General features: G+C 36.3%; 1 protein-coding gene and 1 pseudogene across 10 annotated transcripts; one reads left to right on the forward strand and one right to left on the reverse strand.

Moving 5' to 3' along the window:
* The window catches only part of LOC112039645 (wall-associated receptor kinase-like 1), a 21,954-nt pseudogene extending 14,762 nt beyond the window's left edge, over window positions 1-7,192 (forward strand).
* An 8,117-nt stretch (window positions 7,193-15,309) lies between these two features.
* LOC112039666 (senescence/dehydration-associated protein At3g51250-like) lies at window positions 15,310-19,732 on the reverse strand. 10 transcript variants are annotated; one of them, XR_010624236.1, is made up of 6 exons: window positions 19,458-19,721; window positions 18,828-18,993; window positions 17,825-17,883; window positions 17,221-17,243; window positions 16,897-17,105; window positions 15,310-15,519 (listed from the first exon to the last, which is right to left on the reverse strand). XR_010624236.1 is itself a non-coding variant. In XM_065761624.1 (5 exons), exons 2-4 carry the CDS (start codon window positions 18,973-18,975, stop codon window positions 17,024-17,026), a joined length of 285 nt encoding a protein of 94 aa, XP_065617696.1. In that variant the 5' UTR covers window positions 18,976-18,993; window positions 19,458-19,729; the 3' UTR covers window positions 15,310-15,519; window position 17,023. The 10 variants fall into 10 exon arrangements, 2 of the variants coding, with proteins under 2 accessions (XP_065617696.1, XP_065617697.1); XR_010624231.1 differs by lacking the exon at window positions 17,221-17,243 and having other exon boundaries at window positions 16,897-17,101; window positions 19,458-19,723; XR_010624234.1 differs by lacking the exon at window positions 17,221-17,243 and having other exon boundaries at window positions 19,458-19,715.
* Between the last annotated feature and the right edge of the window lie 1,119 nt (window positions 19,733-20,851).

Here is a 20,851-nt window from a genome sequence, read left to right on the forward strand (position 1 = left end):
GGGCCCAAGCTTTGCCTCTTCATTGCTTCTCGGAGAAACCCCTTCCCGAGCCTTAACATAGCTCGCGGGACACCCCGCCCCGTACCAGATTGGTCATACCACGGGAAGACACCGCGGCCGGGAACTATCGCGGAGATGGGAACCAAGTTCCAACGCCACCCTCACCACTTCCCATGACTACCTAACTATCCACTTACGATCGATAATACTGGACCGCCTGTTGCACTTATTGGCAAATAATCATGACCTCTTCGCCATTCCTGAACTATAAATACAAGAAGTTTTGAGAAGACAGGGGTTGGGAAATTGAGGATAGGAAGAGTGAAAACAGAGAAAACAGAGTGAGGAAGCGGTTCAGACCCCCGAGGAGAGGAAAGCGATTCCATTGGGCCTTGGCGTTCAGAACGACCCAGTGTAGGAAATCCAAACCCACGATACAAGTAAGTTGTGAGCCCAAGTGAGGCCCAGCCCAACAGGGTTTCGGTTTTGGGCGCGTACAATTGGCGCCGTCTGTGGGAAATCCTACTAAGCAGTGGTTCCGCCGAGACTCGCTACAGGATAGATGTCTAGAGGTGGAGCCGAGAGTGACTCGGCAGGGTCTTCCAGGGGCTCTACCTGGCGGGAACGGAGGCAGAAGAGCCGCGAGGATCCGGTTTACGAGCAGCAGGAAGAACGGTCCGGCCTTGGAGAGGGGTCGTATCAAACGGGGAGAACGGTATCCCACGCTTCCAGACGTGGGCAGCCTGACGTCAGGGATGAAGAGCTTGAGCGGCTACGGAGGTTAGTACAAGACCTGGAACTGGAACACGAAACGAGCGCCGCCGAGCCGGTCAAGACGCCCGAGATAGAAGGCCGGACGATGAGGAAGAGAGGCGCGGGACTGGCTCGAATCGCCGGGATCACACCACCACAGGGAGCACTCGCACTCGAGGGAGTCCCGTCGCCGCCGAGACCGCTCCCGTTCAGCAGAATCTTACCGGCGGCAATATCGCTCTCGGTCCCGAGAATACGGAAATCGGGGCTCGGATTCTCCAGAGGGACGGCCAAGGAATGCAGCTATGGATGCTATGAGCCGTGCATTGCGCAGGGCGGCTCGGTCACCATTCTCAGCAGACATTGAGCGAGCACCGATGCCGGACAGATTTACACGCCCGCCTTCAATTCGTATGGGGGAAGACGGATCCCGTGGAGCATGTCAGCCACTATATCCAGATGATGTCTTTGCATACCCGCAATGACGCTCTGATGTGCAAGGTTTTTCCCTCCAGCCTTGGTCCCACGGCCCTAAGGTGGTTCAACGGGTTGCGTAAGGGCTCCATTCACAGTTTCGCCGAGCTAATACAGGAGTTCGGTTCCCGTTTCGTGACGTGCAGCCGGGAACAACAACCGGTGGACGCGCTGCTGTCTATGAAGATGAGGGCAGGGGAAACCCTCCGTGATTACGCTAGCCGATACTGGGAGCTCTACAACGAGATCGGCGGAGGGAACGAGAAGATCGCGGCGAGCACTTTCAGAATGGGATTGCCCGACGAGTCAGGGTTGAGGGAATCGTTAACCAAGAAACCTCCCGAGGATATGAGGCAGCTGATGAGGCGCATCGAGGAGTACAAGCGGTTGGAAGATGACAGAATACAGAGTAAAGGCAAGGCGCAGGTGTCAGATCGCCCTCGGCTGAGCGGTTTTCAACAGAGGGCACGGGGAAATTTGAGGGTTCAAGAGCCAGTAGCGCCGGCAGGAGAGGTGAACGTGACGTTCAAGGAGCCCGTGCATAAGATTGTGGATAAGATCAAGCACGAGCCGTACTTCAGATGGCCGAACCGGATGGCTGGCGACCCCTCTAGGAGGAATCAGAACCTATACTGCACCTACCACAAAGACCGGGGCATACTACCGAGCAGTGCCGAGTGTTAAGGGACCATCTCGGGCAGTTGGCTAAGGCGGGACACCTCAAGGATTTTGTGACGGATACCGGGAATCGGGGACAGGACATGGCGCCCCACACACGGGGAATCCCCTTCCGCCCCCTCTGGATAATTGACGTTATCCACGTCGCCCCGAGAGGCACTTCAACGGCAAAAGGGAAGGAGGTGCTGACAATGATACCGGTAGAGGGGAGTACGGGCGTGCCGCCTCCCGCGAAGAAGATCAGACCTGCCCGAGAACCGATCTCTTTCGACGACAGCGATTTGGAAGGAACCGTTCAGCCGCACGACGACGCATTGATAGTCATGGCAAGGATCGGCGGTTTTGTCGTGAAGAGAATAATGATAGACCAGGGAAGCGGAGCGGATGTTATGTACCCGGACCTATTCAGGGGGCTCGGGTTGAGGAATGAGGATCTCTCGAAGTATAAGCTCCTCTGGTTGGGTTCGATGGGAAAATGGTGGTCCCGAGGGGCGAATCTGTTTGCCCGTGAACATGGGGAGGCAAGGAGGCATGGTGAGTTTCTTCGTAGTTACCTCGTACTCCCCATACGGCAATTCTAGGGAGGCCATGGATACATGCAATGGGGGCTGTCCCATCTCTGCACATGAGGGTCAAGTTTCACACTGACTATGGTGTCACAGTGATACAAGGAAGTCAGCAGGCGGCCAGGCAGTGTTTGATCGCCATGGTCAACGGAAGGAGCAGACCGACCAGAAGGACCAGGTCGATCCCAAATGTTCGTCGTCGGGGACGCCTTTATAGCAATCACAGGGCCGCCAGGGTCGCGCGCCGAGAACATGCTCAAGGTAAAAGTGTTGCCGGATACATCAGTTAAAGATCTAAGTATCTTCCTAACAATTTTAGGTTGATCATAGATTTCACCCAAATTAAAAGCAGAATTAACAATATCATTCAGTTTGGCATAAAATTCATCAAAGGATTCATCATCAGACATCCTAATGCTCTCAAACCTAGAAGTTAATTGCTGCAGTTTTTTTATCTTAACTACCTTTGTGCCTTCATGCATAGTTTGGAGGATTTTCCAAACAGTATGAGTAACCTCAATATTAGAGATCCTCTTAAATTCCTCCATAGAAACAGCATTGAAGATGGCATTCATAACTTTGCTATTGAAGCCAGCTGCTTCTTTTTCAGAAGTTTGCCACTCACTCACTGAGGTAGTGGGCTTCTGCTATCCGTATTCAACGGAATTCCAAACCCTCTCATCAATAGATTTCAGGAAAGCTTTCATCCTTACTTTCCAATAAGTATAGTTATTCCCATCAAAGTGAGGAGGAACAATAAGAGAGTGTCCATGCTCCATGACACCAGGGGTCAAGGATCAGCTCAGAGATAAAAAAAAATCTCAAACAAAAGAGCTACCTGCTCTGATACCACTTGAACGGTTTTAGACCCCTTAACACACAACCAGATTGAGTAGCCTAGTTAATTAGCCAAGTTGTTACTTAGTCAAATTAAGAAATTCTAGGTTAAAATAATCAAACAATCATATCAAAAATATATAGCAGCGGAATAATAAATAACACAAGATATAATCACCCAGGAAAACCAAACTGGTAAAAAACCTGGGGAGGATTTTACCCACTGATCCTCAAGGCAAAACTGAATCCACTATGAAAGAATCGAAATTCATACAAAAAGACTTACAAACTCCCCGCTTGACTTCCTAATGCTACCTACCAGTAGAACTTATTGACACGACCACGTATAAGCTCTGAATCCACAAACTCCTTCTTTCTTGAATTCTTCAATCAGCTACAAGCACCCACGCTTGATATTCTTTAAGCTTCAATGGTAGCAACCGAGTTGATCATCAAGATGTTGAAGTAATCTCTATCTTGAAAACCCTAAACTTTGTGTAAAGGAAAGCTTCTCTAGATCTCACAAGAGATTTACACAAAACAGCAATCTATGAGCAACAATACAACTGGAGCAACTCTAAAAACGTGGCTAGGGTTTTGCCTTATATACCTAGGGCAAAAACATAAAACCCTAAACGTTTAATGAGTTAGTGCTGAGTTAGAAAAACTATAGAAAACGCAATCTGGTCGACTTTCGATCGATTGAGTCTATTCTTCGATCGATCGAGCCAAACCGAAATGCCCAAATGCATCTACAGTCTCTCGATTCCAACTTTACAATAATTAATCAACTTTGAGCAAGTTTAAACATGACTAAACATATTGTTTTGATCATGGTTTGCCAATATTACAAATTAGAGTTCTAAATACATAAATTCTTAAACCTTTAGAACCTAACAAAAACCCTAGAAGTCCAAGCCATTATAGGCTAAAAAACAGGTCTAGAATATCTAGATTTGCAAAGCTCGATAGATTGAGTAGTATGAAGCTTGTATCAAGGTTCATTAAGTCTTGATGGAAGCTTATATCGAGCTTATGTCAAGCTTGTGTCGAGGTTCACTATTTTCAACTTTTCACACTTGTTTCTTTGTGCAAACTTCATGTAGTTTTCAGTAATATCAATTGTTTTGTTTGTAAGATATACTCCATGATATTCTAAAATCCAGTTAGAACTACCCAAATACAAGTAAAGTGTATTTTGTCAAAGAATATACCAACTACTGAAAAATATGACCCTAACACTATGACCCTTGCCATAGCAGAATTAATTTCCTCACACATTGCTTAAAACAATTTAAAATGGTTCATAATATAGGTGGGTACGGTTTGTGCTATTGTCTTTATCAAGATTTCTCATCCCGCTTTCAAAAACAACATAAAAATGGTAGAACTTATCACATCATATTTTGTTTTTAAAAAAAGGTAGAATAAATGATTGTATATATTAATACAATCACGTCTATTAATAATTAATAAATTTCATATTTATAAAAGTAATAACATAAAAAAAGAAAAAAAGAAAAAAACATATTTGTTGAATATTTTTTGGACATTAGACTGTTTAGTGATTATTGACTAGTAGTATTATACAGCGGAAATGACTTTTTGGATGAATGTCAATGTTTCATTGTTGTGTTTTATTGTTGATAATTTTGAACATCTATTCTAATGTTGTGTTTGTTATTACATGCCACTATGTCAGATATTGATGAATGTGCAAATCTTGAAGTATGTAGTTTTTACAATCTTCAATATCCTTGTGTAAATGTTCTTGGGAGATACTATTGTGATCCAGTTTCAGATCACAAGTCTCGCAACAAAATTATCATAATAGGTATGTCCTTTATTTTACCCTCTCTGAGTTCTACAATAATTGAAAAAAGATTTACCTAAAATAGGAAGGTGAGTTCAGAACTCCAAATGGTAAAGGCATAGGGATAACGTTGAATAAAGAATAACCTAATTGTTGCTTACTGATTCCATTTTGTCTCTTAATCTTTTTATGTTTTTAATACTTCTTTGGGGGTGACTCCCTTAAATCAAGTCAATTTTTAAACATTTTCTATTTATTCCGTCCACGAGTGAGCTGGTTACTAATAAATGGTATTATGAAGATGACCCATAGGTTGTTTTTATTTATTCCCAGAAAAAAAAAAAAAAAAAAAAAAAAAAAAAAAAATGATGACCCCACAAGCAAACTTGAAAGAATTTATGCGAATGTTCAACAAATTTTCCAAGAATTTTAGAGTATTATTCTCTTTGATTACTACTTGTCAATGTGAGTTAACATACTTTTCTCACAGAATAGTTTGTCTAGCCTATTGGTGTTCAAAGAAGTTGTCTCTATTTTATATAAAACTATTTTAAGCTTTCGATTGGTCTTGGCTCTTGAGGTATATTGGACCCTTCAGAACTTAATGCTTGTTTTTTTATATTATCTTTCTTTTCTTTTCTTTTTTCTTTTTTTGCTAAACTTCTTTTTTGTTATCTTTTATCCTCCATCTACAACCCACTTTTAGCGTATCATTCTCTTTGATTACTACTTGTGAATGTAAATTAATGTACTTTTGTCACAGGATTGTTTGTCCAGCCTTTTGGCGTTCAAAAAAGATGTCCCTATTTTATTCAAAACTATTATAAGCTTTTCTAGGAGTGATCTTTCTCATTTCATTGTGTTAACCAGGTATTAGCACAGGATTTGGGCTATTATTTTTGTTTATTGGTGGATGGTGGTCATACAAAGTGGTAAAAAAAGGAAGAATATTAAGCGCAAGTTGAAGTTCTTCAAACGAAACGGTGGTTTATTATTACAACAACAATTGTCTTCAAGTGAAGTGGTTGTTGAGAAAACCACCAAATTGTTTAATTTAAAGGAATTGGAAAAAGCCATTGACAATTTTAATGTGAATAGAATTCTTGGCCAATGAGGACAGGGCACTGTTTATAAAGGTATGTTGACAGATGGGAAAATTGTTGCAATAAAAAAGTCCAAGGTAATTGATGAAGGAAAACTCGAAGAATTCGTTAATAAAGTCGTCATTCTTTCACAAATTAACCATAGGAATGTGGTTAAACTACTTGGTTGTTGTTTGGAGACACAAGTTCCTCTACTAGTTTATGAATTCATTCCTAATGGAACTCTATCTCAATATCTCTATGACCAAAATGAGGAGTTTCTAGCAACATGGGATATGCACTTACGAATTGCTACAGAAGTTGCAGGAGCTCTTTTCTACTTACACTCAGCAGCTTCTACACCCATTTACCACCGAGACATTAAGACTACAAACATTCTCTTAGATGATAAGTGTAGAGCAAAAGTAGCAGATTTCGAGACTTCAAGATCCATTGCTGTTGATCAAACTCATCCAACCACAGTAGTACAGGGAACTTTTGGATATTTGGACCCTGAGTATTTCCAATCAAGTCAGTTTACAGAAAAGAGTGATGTTTATAGTTTTGGTGTTGTCCTTGTTGAGCTCTTAACCGGAGAAAAAGAAATTTCTTCTACAAGGACAAAAGAATGCAGAAGTTTAGGCACATATCTCATTCATTCAATGGAGGAGAACAATTTGTTTGATATTATTGATGCTAGAGTTATGAAGGATGCTAAACAGGAAGAAATCATAGCAGTTGCAAACCTTGCAAAAATGTGCTTGAACTTGAATAGGAAGGAACAACCTATAATGAAAGAAGTTGCAAAGCAATTGGAGGCAATCCAAACCTTGCAAAAAACTCCTAATGTTCGACAAAACTACGAAGAGGTTGAATATGTCAGAACTGAGATGTATGAGCAATGGGATGATGTTTCTACATCAACAATGTCAAGTGCGGACAGAGGTTTAGCTTCATCTTTAGGCTCTCGCCCACTGTTATCTTTTTAATTAGGCTGAAGTAAAAGCTTTCGTTGCAATATTTATTTAGTTTCATCTTGTGATGATATATCTTTAGCTCTTTCTTTTTTTCTTTTTCTTTTTTTTTTTGTATTATAAAACTCATTTCATGGAATTAGTTCTTTAAGGTGGATTAACCTTACACTCTTGTGGTTGTAAAATATAGCAAAAGTTTGCATTTTGGTATTATAAGAATCCATTAAAATTATACGGATCAAATGATTTGCCTTTCAAATTATTGGTGTCAATAGTATGCTATGTGCCTAAGAGAGTTACAATAGTCATAATATGGTCGATCCCATATACCATACATGTCCAAGGCCTCTTCTTGTAGTTTGAGCACCCACCGCACAATTGTATTTTCTTGAAATTGGAAGTTTCCATTGTTGCACTTTCCATTGATTGAACAGTCTTAAATTGCCATTTCATTTTTTGTATTCCTCTTATGAAACAAAATGCTAAGACAAAAAGAATCATTCAAGCACACTAGGAATTGAAAATTTCTTGCATTAGTTGTGGGATTTTCCTCTCTTTTTTTTCACAAGTAGGTGGCAATGGAACACATACAAATATTAATCTCCTCTCCCTTAAGATCATGCATTTGGTTTCCTTTATGTGATGAAAATTATACCCTTCCAAGAAATGTGATAGGTTAATTAGTTATTTGCGTGACACATATGGGAATTTAAGATTACCAAAGAAATCACATTGCACAATTCATGATAACTAGTCACAAAATCTTGCTATGCGTGCATGAAAAATTATCAAATAACTTTAAAAAAAAAAAAGTAAATATGGAAACATTTAATTGTAGTTGAATATATGACACGTGAAATTCATTTGATTTTTAAATGTTACATGTGTTACAACTAAATAATAAGATTTGTAGGTTGTAATTCTACATACGCTAAGATTTGTAGATAATGTTTAGCTAAAAATAAAAAACACTTTTTGTACTATTTTAGTCAATTCATCCACACTGTTGAATTCAATTGGACAATTAAGAACCTAATAATTATATCTAAGTTCTACCCTAATGAAGTGCATTGCCCAATGAATTACATAGTTAAAATTAATTGTCTTGAAAAAGATAGCACCATCTTTACAACATTGGTCAGTTAAAATGTGTAATTGAGTTCAATTGAGGAACCCAAGGTAAAATTCCTAAAAATCTATATCTACGTTTTTCGTTATTAGTAATGCTATATGGCAAGGGACAAGGTTTTCCTCGAACTAGTTGCCATCTCTATATCTAGCTTACTTATAAGTTTTATTAGGTACGCCTTACATATGGCTTTAGGGCAACCCTCTCAACAATTAAGAGATCTATCTGAGGACATGAAGACTAGTTGAAGTAACAAGCCTCCCAATATAATCTCCTTCAACTTATTATTTGGCAATTTATTAGACTATCCACACATATTATTTAAACAAGTCTTACGACTAAAAATATACATGAATAATTTTTGGGTAATTACACTCTCCTTTCTTGAGATGTGAGGGAATGACACTCAACCCAAATCTGAATGGAAAAACACTCTCCTCCCTTGAGGCTTGAAAAAATTAATACTCCTCTCCTTTTGTTTATATTACTAATTAAATATTCTAAATTTCTATAAGAATCTTTTACAAATTTAACCATGGTTATTTAAAAAAAAAAACCGATAAATTTAGAATAAAAATGAAAAATTTATTAAATACCAAACCACTTGTAATGGAAAATCTTTCCATAATCGTTAAAAAAAGAAGAAAATAATGAAAAGAAAAATTCATACTTATTATTTTAAGATACACTTAAATTAAAAATTTAATACAATGAATTTTAATTTGAAAGGGGGAATAATTCTTGAAACTTGCCCTTAAATAAAGGACGGGTTAGGGAGAAAGTTTTTTTCCCTTCAAGTTTGGGTGGAGTGTAATTCTCCAAACTTAAAGGGAGATGAGTGTTATTATCCTAGTTTCTTTAAGGGTCATGCTAACGAGTGCTCTTAGGGTATTGGTTAACAATAAATTTTAGAAAAGTTTTGATACAACTTTTATGGAAAATGAAAAAAACTATCAAAATATTAATTAATTTTTTCTCTTTTCACATAAAATCATTTTTAAATGGATTGTTAACCAATGCCTTAAGGGCATTCGTTAACATTTCCCTTCCTTTAATAGCTATGCAGTGGGTTAGAGGTAAACTTTTTCCATTAAGAAGTGTATTAATACTTATGGTTTGTTTGGGTAAGCTGTTTCTGTTTTTAAAAATAGCTTTTTAAATTGTGCGTTTGGAAACATAATTTTAAAAACCACAATAAAACGTTTGGTAAAACTTATGTATAGTATTAGTTTAAAATTGCATTTCGGTGCAAACTACCAAAAAGGACTTAAAGATTTGATATTGATGTTATTCTATCATTTTTTAAGTAGTTCATGAAAATAATAATGATAAAAAAAATAATAATAATAACAATATTCATTGATCCCCAGATTCCCCACTAGCCTTTCTTTTTTTTTTTAAATAGGTAAGTTCGGATTCATCGTAGCGATGGCTTTCCTTGAGGAGTATCAGCGGCACATGGTAGCTCTCCAACCTATTTAGTCGTGATAGTTCACATGTTTTGTTTTTTATTTTTCATTTTTTCTTTTTCTTTTTTCTGAGCCCAGTAGCTATCATTGCCTCTGCGTAGGCTTTTTTGCTTCTGACACTCTCCTTATTGATTACTTTGTACTACTTATGATTATTTAATATAATTTTATCGCCTTTGGTCAAAAAAAAAAAAAAAAAAAAAAAAGGTAAATATTATTAAAAGAAAAAACTAAATTAAAATAACCCCCAATCACTTTCCCTTCCCAATGCTAATATCAACCTCAAATAAAGAAAGTGAAAACGAGATAGCAGCGATAAGAGAGAGAGAGAAACAGAGATTTCATTCACATGGGCATGACTTCTTCTTGTAAACATAGACGGAGAGCAAGTGGACATGCAAGTTGTTCCTACAAGTAGTGCCTTCTTGTTTCCATTTACAATGGTGATACAGCTGAGCTCGTTCTTGTTCTGACAACATTCTCCATCGCTGCTGCAAATTTTGCCTGAGGCCTTGAGTAGTGTTGTTGCTGGAAAGTTAGGGAGGTGAGTTTATTTGTTGGCTGATGATTTTGTCATTTAGCAAATGCTTGAGGGTGTTTTAGGTATTCAAACCTTAAAAAGTATTACGAATCTGCATTTTAAGTGGTGTTTTTCAAAAAGTTGGTTGATACTTCAGTTTCAAAACGTGATATATGGCATTTGAGAGAACGCAGTTTCTAGTAAAATCACAGTACCAAACACACACATATTTGCGTTTTTGATAAAAACGCGCGTTAGGAGTTTTAAAACAGCCTATCCAAACAGGCTCTTAGTACTATTGTAGGTTTACCGTTGACAACACTAAATCATCTATTATTAATAACTAGCTACCTTGATACAGTTGTGAAATACACTTTACTCTAAACATATTGTATATATTTATATGATTATACTAACCAAATCTGAGAACCTCTTACTGAACGTTGTAGCATCAGCCAAGGTACACTCTAGGGGTGTTAAAAAATCATTTAAACTGGAATGATTGGTCAGACCGGATCGGACCGAACTGATTTTGTATACATATAATTTTTTTTATATTCTAGAAAACCTTAACAAAAAAATTATCTATCTATATATATATATATATACACTTGATAATTTAAAAATAAAGCCCAAATTGAATGGAAAAATAGCACAGCAATTATAATTGGAAGCCCAACAATGTGAGCCGAAGATTAAAAGTTGGACTGGACTGAACAGGATAGATTAAACCTGGACAAATTGAGACTAATGACTTGTCTAGTCAAATTTAGTCTAGGGTTTTAATGAAAGGAATTGCTACGTAGACAACATTTTCACAATAAATCTAGGTGATAAGTTGTTTCCAGTTTTAATTTGAACCCACAATTGAAATTACTTTGGATAAACTACATATTTGTTCTCTATCTTTTACACCATATTTCAATTTGGTCCCTAACTTTTTAATTGTGTCAATTTGGTTTCTAACCTTTTAGTGTCTGTTAATTTAGTCCCTGCCATTATATTTTAGATGAAAATTGCTAATATGACAAACAACCAAAAGAAAATTTTAGTTTATTGTCACATCAACAGAAACTAATTTTTTATTTTGACCATCAAACATGTCATCAATTTTCATCCAAAAGATAATAGTAAGAACTAAATTAATACAGTACAGGTACTGAAAGGTTAAGGACCAAATTGATACAATTGAAAAATTAGAAATCAAATTGAAATATTGTTTATAGGATAAAGACCAAATACGTAGTTTACCTAATTACCTTTTTATCTACCGGCCAATAACAAAGGAGGCCGGACCCACATATGGGCCAGGCACCCCTGACATTCCATAAATTTTTTTTTCATATATAATATATCTTAAAATTAGTTTAGACCCAAGACAAAATAGAGTTAGGCCCCTAGCTTCAAATTAGTCTGCTTTCATTATCAAAATGCCTGTCCAAGCTTTGATTTTACTTGTTCATCTCTCCTATTGTACATCACCTCCTTATTTTATAAATTAGTTGTGACGATTAGAACCCAATGATCTATATCTTGATTCTGAGTGTTTTGGATTCCCACGATTGGCAATCTTCCAGATTTGAGGATTCGGATTGATTGGTTTACAACAAAAAAAAATAAAAAAAAATAAATAAATAAAAAAATCTTAAAGGCTTATCAAAAAGAATCTTTAGGCCTAAGCGGCTAAGCCCCTTTAGTTAAAATCCAATTCCTTGCAAAATTTCTAATGATTTTAAATGTATCTCGCAATAACAGTTTTCGAAAAATCCAAAATATGGGCTATAGAGACTTTCTCTTTGGCATGATGCAGCTTTTGGATCCATTCATCTACTTCTTTGGTGCTGTGCAACAATGGTACGGCAATGCCTATTGAGAAAAGCAATATAACTAGAGCTAGCTTTTGTCATTCTCTTTTTCTCTTTCACTCACAATAAAAGTTAGAGGGTAGGGCGGCTCTTTATAGTGGAAGATTATATATATATATATATATATGTATGTATGTATGGCACCGGACCTCTAGGGCCATTTGGGCCTTGAACCACAGCTCTATAGTACAGCCCATGGTCCTAACACCCCTGTCTGGGCTTAAGGCCTACTAAGGCTGTGGACACAGACCTCATGTCATCGTGTTCAGCCCCAAAAGGACCTGTTAGGCAGGCCATTGTAATATATGCTCATCGATTCATGACTAGGGAGTCGCCTGGCAAATCATGTCTCCAACGAGTGTGACTACTCGGAAAGGCCATACCCCGAATGCCCAATACCGTCTTGAGAAGTACCGCTACCGAACATCACCTCCTGAGGTGGGAACTAGTTCCAATGCCACTCTCACCACACCTCACTCCCAACTAAACACCTACTTAGTGATAACAACATTGGACCTCCTCTCTCACTAACCATAAGAGTAATCATGATTTATCTACTAATTTCGGGCTATAAATATGAGGAATTAAGGAAGGGAAAAGGTTGTTGAGGGGTTCCGGAGGCAGCTTAGGGTGGAGAGCAATAGAGTCATAAGAGTGAGAGGGAGGGAATTCAAAGGTTTGAAAGATATATTGTTGGGTCTTTAAGCAAGAATCACCCAGAGTAGGAAATCCAAAGCCCATTTTACAAATAGTTTGTGAGCCTAAAAAAACGTGGCTATAGGCCAAATCGGGCTATGGCCACATTTTTGTGACCTATAGCTGCGTTTTTAAACCGCGGCCATAGGCGCTTTTTTTTTTTGTACTGAGTTAAGCCTCCATTTAAGCATAGACAAATGTTACTCAAAATAGTCAAGAGAGACATTAAGAGGTTGCTATCAATTACACTCATAATGAGCCTCCTAATAGTTGTACTAGGGCTATAAAGAAGCCACCAAGTACCAGGAGAAAGGTACAAAAATTCAAACAGACAGAATTACATTCTGATTCTTTGAGAGATATTGATCCTATTGACTTAATCATTAGAGAACCGTTGGCGTATGCCACTCCGGTGTCTTTTTCTTTCATCTTTGCAGGGAACATTACCTTATCCAAGCTTAGAAGAGGTCATCGACTAACGGCCGTTTTTGGCTTCATCACTGGGTTCAAATGAAGGAGGCTTCCTAATCTTAGTAGCTTGCTCGAAGCCATATGCAATTTCAATCAACTTTGGCTCTGAACCTTTTAGTTTCCTAAAACAAATACCAATTGGAACCCTTTTACTATCATATCCTGCAGAAACCCTAATTCTAGGGAAGCCCCCAATTGTAAGGGTAGAAGTAACACTAACACTTGAAGGTCCTAAATATGGAGTCACCAATGCCTCAAGATTATACTCTATACAGCAGAGTTAGGAAATTTTTTCAAGAGGAAATTTTTTGGTTTTTGTTTTATATTAGGAAACTAAATAATAAAAGGCTAAAAATTAGATTTAAATTATATAGGTTTACATATGGCAAATTTTTATGGGTGGAACATGGGGTGGATCAGGAAAGATGGAACAGAACATTTGGACTTATAGCCAGATTAACTTTTGTTTGGGCTATTTAAAAAAAGAAGACAAAACTTCATGAAATTAAGAAATGCTGGCTAAATCAGCTTGAAGTTCAAAAATAAACTACAGTGGAAGGGTTAAGGGTTGAGGTTTTGCCCATATTCAAGTAAATCTTTTGAACCAGAGGGGCCCAAAGCTCGAGACCTGGGATTGTGGGAAGTGGAATTGGAGAGTGATGCGCAGGTGGTAGTCAAAGCAGTCATAGGTGCAGAATCAAGGCCAATCTCAATCCTGAAGGTTGTAGAAGGAATAAGAATGGGGCTATGTTCCTTCAAGTTCTGGTCGGGTAGCCATGTTCGTAGATAGAGCAACAATGCTGCACATATTATGGCTAGGGAAGCTAGTAGTAGTCATAAATGTCATATTTGGGTGGAAGAAACCCCCCCTGTAATACCAAACCAAGGTCGGTTACAACTTAACCTAATTCAAGATAATAATAATAATAATAATAATAATAAGGCGAAAATCACATTTTAGTCCCTACATTTTCAAGCGATTCCCACTTTGGTCCCCAAATTTTATTTTTACCACTTTTAGTCTCTATCTTGAAAAATGCTTCTCGTTTTGATCCCTACCGTTACATCAAAGACGGAAAATGCACACGTGGCAAACAGAAAAATTAAAATAATATTAAAAATATTTTATTTCATTTTAAAATAAAATAAAATTATAGTTATCAATAATTTTAAAATAAAAATATTAAAAATTTTAGTTAAAAATAATTGTTCTTCATGTTCTTCCCCAAGAACATGGTTGCCCAGACTGCCAGACTTCAAACCCATTTCTCTTTCTCAAACTCAAATGGCTCAACTGATCTATCTCTCTACCTTCATCTTCTCCTTCCTAACTCTTTCATCTGTTGATGCAGTCATGGCCAAGCTCCTAGCCTCCTTTAGCACTGCCCCAAGCAGCTAGTCCAACACCATAAACTACTGCACGTGGACAAACATTAGCTGCGACGGAAGTCGTGTCACCGTAATCAAATTAATTTCTCAGAATCTCTCAGGCACTTTTACTTCGGAACTTGCACTACAACAAAAGTGGGCTATAGTGACGAAACATTTCCTCACAATATGTCCTTATTTCGTCACCGAATACATAGAGTGACGAAACAGCATTTGTCACCTAAGCTCCGTCACAGAATGTATTGGTGACGAAAATGTTTCGTCACTCATAAAAAAATGATAGGTGACGAAATTTTTTCATCACTAATAAAAATGATAGATGACGTAAGTTTTTCGTCACCTAATATTTTCGTCACTAAACCTTATTTTTAGTGACAGAATATTTCGTCACCAAATGTATTTTTGTTTTCCAATTTCAATAGATTAGGTGACGAAGTTTTGCGTCATCATTTTTTTTTTTTTTTAATTTCAACTACTACAGTTAGAAATGGCGACGAAAATTATCGTCACCCATTTTATTTTTTTATTAATATTCTTTACATTTACTTGCCATTACATTAACCTATTCATTTCTAACCAAATCTGTAAAAAAATAATAATAATAAAATAAAAAATCATTCATTTCTAACCAAATCCATAAATAAAAAAAAAACATCCATACAATCTAAAAATACAATAAAGATGTTCACAAAGTAATTACAACCATTTATATACAAATGATGTCTTAGCTTCCAAAATTTACAAAAAATTATTTGAATTCAAGTAGTCCCACAAAAGCTATCTTTTTGCCACCAATCCCATATCTGCACAAGTGTAAAGGAAAATTCATCAATAACAAAATAGACTGCAAACCTATATCCCTGATAAGATGTACTACAACAAATAAAGATTATTATTAGTAAGACAATGCAGAAAATGTCCACCGAATACCCAATAAAAAACTAGACAAAATAATCATAATGCAACATCATATGAAGCCAAACTATCAAAGAAAGAAGACCCACAACATTCTCATCAAATAAAAACCAAACCCACATTACAAACCATGAAAAAATCATAAAGAATGCAGAAAAATCTCAATTTAAAACAAAACAAATAAAGTGAAATCCAAAACAAAAACCTAGTCATCATCATAAACACAAACCCAACCACCACAACGAATAAAAAATCCAGCCAACACTATTTAAAAAAAAAAAAAAAAAAAAAACACTAGCCACCACCATTTTCATTTTTCACAAAACCCAGCCACCACCATAAACAAAAACCCACCACCACCATTAAACAAAACCACGGCCACCATTATAAACAAAAAAAGAAACCCACCACCACCATTAAACAAAAAAACATAGCCACCACCATTAACACAAAAACTCAGCCACTACTATAAACAAAAAACCCAACCATCACAATAAACAAAAAAACTCAGCCACCACCACCATTAACACAAAAACTCAGCTACTACCATCAACAAAAAACCCAACCACCACCATTAAACAAAAAGCACAGCCACCCATTAACACAAAAACCCAACCACTACCATAAACAAAAAACCCACCACCACCATTTAACAAAAAACACAGCCACCACCATTAACACAAAAACTTAGCCATAAACAAAAAACTCAATCATCACAATAAGCAACAAACCCACCACCAACATTAAACAAAAAACTCAGCCACCACCATAAACAAAAAACCCACCACCACCATTAAACAAAAAACACGATCACCACCATAAACAAATAACCCACCACAAACATTAAACAAAAAACTCAACCATCACCATAAACACAAAAACTCAACCACACAATAAAAAAATCTAGCCACCATCATTAACACAAATCCCGCCACCACCATTAAACAAAAAATCCAACCACCACTACAAACAAAAAACCCACCATCACCATTAAACAAAAAACACAATTGTAGCACAATTGTGCTATGGTACCCTCATACATATAAGAGGTTACCATATGACCCAAACAACTAGAATCAAATAGATATAGAGACAAAGAAATATGGTACCTGAATAGTCCAAATAAAGAAAATCAAGAGAATATCCATGAGTACCAAAACCATTTGCAACCAAAAATGTCGGTAAGACCTCAAAATTCCACAAATATCCAAGACAATGAGAGGTTAATAAACATTGCTTATTAGGCAAAAAAATAAAACACTAACCAAAGTGTGCTCTAGTTAGTAGATGAGCTCCTCCCACTACCACAAATGTCATTGAAACCCTTGCTCCTCAAAAATTTTATGATGCCAGCTATTTGAGTATTTTGCGAGTCTAATTTCTCCTCCTACCTTATTTTGCATCCATGAGCTCATCTCTCTTCTTCCCTTGGCTTAAGTTTGTATCTTGGAGCTCATCTATCTTCTCCACCTGCCTTAGAATATATCACACTCAAAATGAAAGACAATCTAGAGAGAGGAAAGAGATATCAAGACCAAAGGTGGAATAGAATAGTAAGGGATATAGGGACTAGTTAGTTGTGATACTACCTGCTATCCTAATGGAACCAAGGCTGCACAAATCCAGTCCATGCCCAAGTCAGATTTAAAAATCTCCCCTTAAACATCCATATTGGGTTGAAAAAAAAAAAAAAAAACTTTTCTCTGAACCTTATTAAATAGAAAACTAATATGCATTTAAATATATCCATAAGAAAATACCTTAAAGAATTCAAACATTGTGAAGCAAAATAATAGAGAAACTCTAAACCTTTCTGCTAGCTTGGGCACTCAAACAGTTAAACCCAATTTTACCCTCAGCCCCAACCAACCCTCTTCACCACAGCTAACTCATAACCTCATCCCTATAAGGTAAAAAAAAAAAAATTCTCTGAATACAGTATTATTATATTGTTGTCCATTAACAATTACTTTCAACTTTATCATATAAAAATTTTATGAAATCGAAATAACTTCTATAAAATTTAAACTTACAAACAATGCAATTAAAACTTGAACTGTGCAATTATTATCCCTTTTAGCTATTAGCAAAATACATTACTTTTTAAATTTTATTAACTCTTTTTTATTTATTATAATTATGTGTTTAAAAAAACAAAAAAGAAAGCTCAAAATTAGGGGGCAGGGTGCTTACAGAGATCCATGATGTGGTTCCTACAGATGGCACCCAATCCTTGAAGAAACCTTTGAAACCTGTGCACATCATATTACACAACCACCTCTTAATTTTTGAAAGATTAACATAAATGCTAATTTAACATATCCAAAACCAAAAATCTCAACATTAATTGAATCCCGTGCACATCATATTCTACCTTTACACCTGCTCTTACCCTTAATTTCTCAGATGGTGGTTAATAGTTTTCAGTCCAAAGCCATTCTTATGCATACAACATCTAAATAACTCTTTTCCTATTCTAGGAATAACCCATCACCTTTAAGGAATCAAAAGCCAACCCACCCACCTTAATTCATGTAGGATTCAATTCAACGAGTATTGTTTGGCAACAAAATGAGAATATCTAAAGCCATTTAAATAGCCCCTATCCTATTTACCATTAACCCATCACCTTAAAGTAATGTAAAGCCATCCCACCAACCTTATGTCATGGATGATTGATTCAATTAAACAGATATTTTTTTGGCAACACAGTGAGAACATAGTTTCAGCCAGGAACTAAAGTACAACAAGAATATTTAATGAAGTCTATCAAAGCAATGACAAGCCATGAACAGAAGGGCCAAAAACCAGTACTATCCACTCAATTCACGTGAACCATAAGAGGAGATACAAAACCAAAACACACATTTAAATCCTCTAGAATTGAAATAAAATGGCCTGTCATCCTCCTTTTTTCTCAAATCTACCTTCAACACCCCTATTTCCACTTTCCTCCAGTTACAAATAAATTCCCTTTCCACACAAATCATGTGTGCCACGGCTATTTTGTGGTAATCAAATAGCTAGGAAGCAAGGTGAAGCAAAACCCACATTAACTTCATAGATTTTATAATGCATCTATTTATGAACTTTTGGATTGGAAGCTGTTTGATAGAGTAAAAATAGCCATTCAGAAAAGAAATATATGCTAATATATTATAATATATAACGCAAGGGCTTGAAATGATCAACATACTAAATCCATCTAGGGAAGCAAGCACAATCTCCCCTGGTAGGAGGCCAAAAAACTTCTTGCCTACTCTTGAATTTGCCACTGAGCCTGTTAAAAATCTAGAGACTTTGACAACCCCAGAGAGGACCCCAGTTGCAACTTTCTCTATCATTTTGGTCAGCCTCTTAACCTTACATAAACAATCAAAGCCAAAAAAAAAAATCTTTAAAGTTTTAATAAATACTTGGCAACTACTCCCAGAGAGAGGAGAGCATCACAATTTTTTTTTTTTTTAGTTTCTTTTCCAAAATCCCAATAGATTGACGTCAAACAATATGAAATTTTAACTTCATTTTTTGGCGGTGTGTTTGAAGATAAAGGAACATAGACCAAATTAAAATAAATAACACTTCCAAAATAAATTTTCAACTAAACTGTTTCAAAACTTTACCACCTATCTGTGACATAGCTCCCACTTTCATTTCAACCAAAGATATATATATATATATTTCTACATAAAACAAAATTGATCCTCTTAATTTCATAACATGACATCTAAACATGCCCTCAACCAATTAAAAAACACCAAAACAAAATTTTCATTAACCACCACAGATAATTTATTGTTGATTTGTTCTGCTCTTATTCCCATACCTTTTAATCCGCTTCAAGGTTAGGGGACTGATCTTGGAATTGGAACCCAAACCCAACCTTTTCTTCATAATCTCGATCCCCAACCTCAACCTCTCTATCGTGACATCCCCGCACCACAAGATACCCTTGATCACTTTTCATGAGAGAGAGAGCATACCGGTCTTTGTGGGAGGCTAAGAGCAGAGGAGAAAGAGGGAAAGTAATAGGGTTTTGTTTTACACAAATAAAAAATAATGGAAAAAAATTTGGGTACTAAAAAAAATTTAGTACGCGCCAAAAATTTGGCACCGCGCAAAAAGAAATCAAAAAAAATTTAGTACCGCAATTTTTTTTTTCTTTTTTTTTTTTCAAAAATTTCAGGAGGGGTAAAGTTCAAACACTTCTAAGATATAGGGAGTAAAGTCTAAATTCTAAAATATCATGGTGTAAAATTCAAACATCACCAAACTACAGGAAATAAAATCTAAATTCTAAAACTTTAGGGTGCAAAAAATCCAATCATCTCCAAACTTTAGAGGTGTAATTTGTAATATACCCTAAAATATAATTAGATAAGTATTCAATATTGAAACCGATATATAAAGCATATAAATAAAAATTCTTACAAGTTTGGACTATCTCTCACTATTGGGATTGGGTTACAATGGTACCTAAGTCATATTAGAGATGCATCCTAGATGTATTGGCACTTAAAAAAAAAAAAAAATTGATCGGCCAAGTATCTTAAAGGTATCCAGTATGATACGTATCGGATATGGGTATGTGGACAAAAAATGGAGTATACGTGCATTAGAGGTAGAAGGTAATTGGATATTATCCAAAATTTTCAGGTAGGGTTTCAATATTACCTATTTTTCCCATTAATATCCATTTAACTAATTAAATCTAACCCAAATCTAACTCACCCAAATTTTTCTGGTAGGTTTCAATATAAGGCTAAATTCAAGTTACATTTGATGTAACTCTAAAAAATGTTACACCACCTAATAACTTATTATTGAATTCATATTTTGAAAATCCAATCGTTGGATTACATTTTCTATATGTTCTTAACATGCATGCCAATTTTCATGCCAATCGGGTGTAATTTACGATTTGATCTTTAAACTCATCTTTTATGTATTATTTTTAAACTACAAAAACTTGAATTTAGACAATTGATTGATGACATGCCTATTAATTTTTGATCACCTTGAAATTTTGTAAGTATGAAAAATATATGAAGATAATGTAATCTAACGGTAGATTTGTCAAATTCATATCAAATTAAGAAATATAGGGTTGGGTTTAAGTTACACCTGATGTAACTCTAAAAAATGTTACACCATCCAATAACTTATTATTGAATGCATATTTTGAATATCCGACCGTTGGATTGCATTTTCTATATGTTC

Source organism: Quercus suber, unplaced genomic scaffold (genome assembly GCF_002906115.3).
Source record: "Quercus suber isolate HL8 unplaced genomic scaffold, Cork oak 2.0 scaffold_422, whole genome shotgun sequence".
Taxonomy (NCBI): domain Eukaryota; kingdom Viridiplantae; phylum Streptophyta; class Magnoliopsida; order Fagales; family Fagaceae; genus Quercus; species Quercus suber.

Coding starts and splice junctions, on each gene's coding strand:
- LOC112039666 (XM_065761624.1), bottom strand. CDS start 18,975: ATGATAGAGAAAGTTGCAACTGGGGTCCTCTCTGGGGTTGTCAAAGTC. Junction 17,884..18,827: donor TGCTTCCCTAGATGGATTTA/GTATGTTGATCA, acceptor TGATGTGCACAG/GTTTCAAAGGTTTCTTCAAG. Junction 17,102..17,824: donor GAACCACATCATGGATCTCT/GTAAGCACCCTG, acceptor ATTCTAAGGCAG/GTGGAGAAGATAGATGAGCT.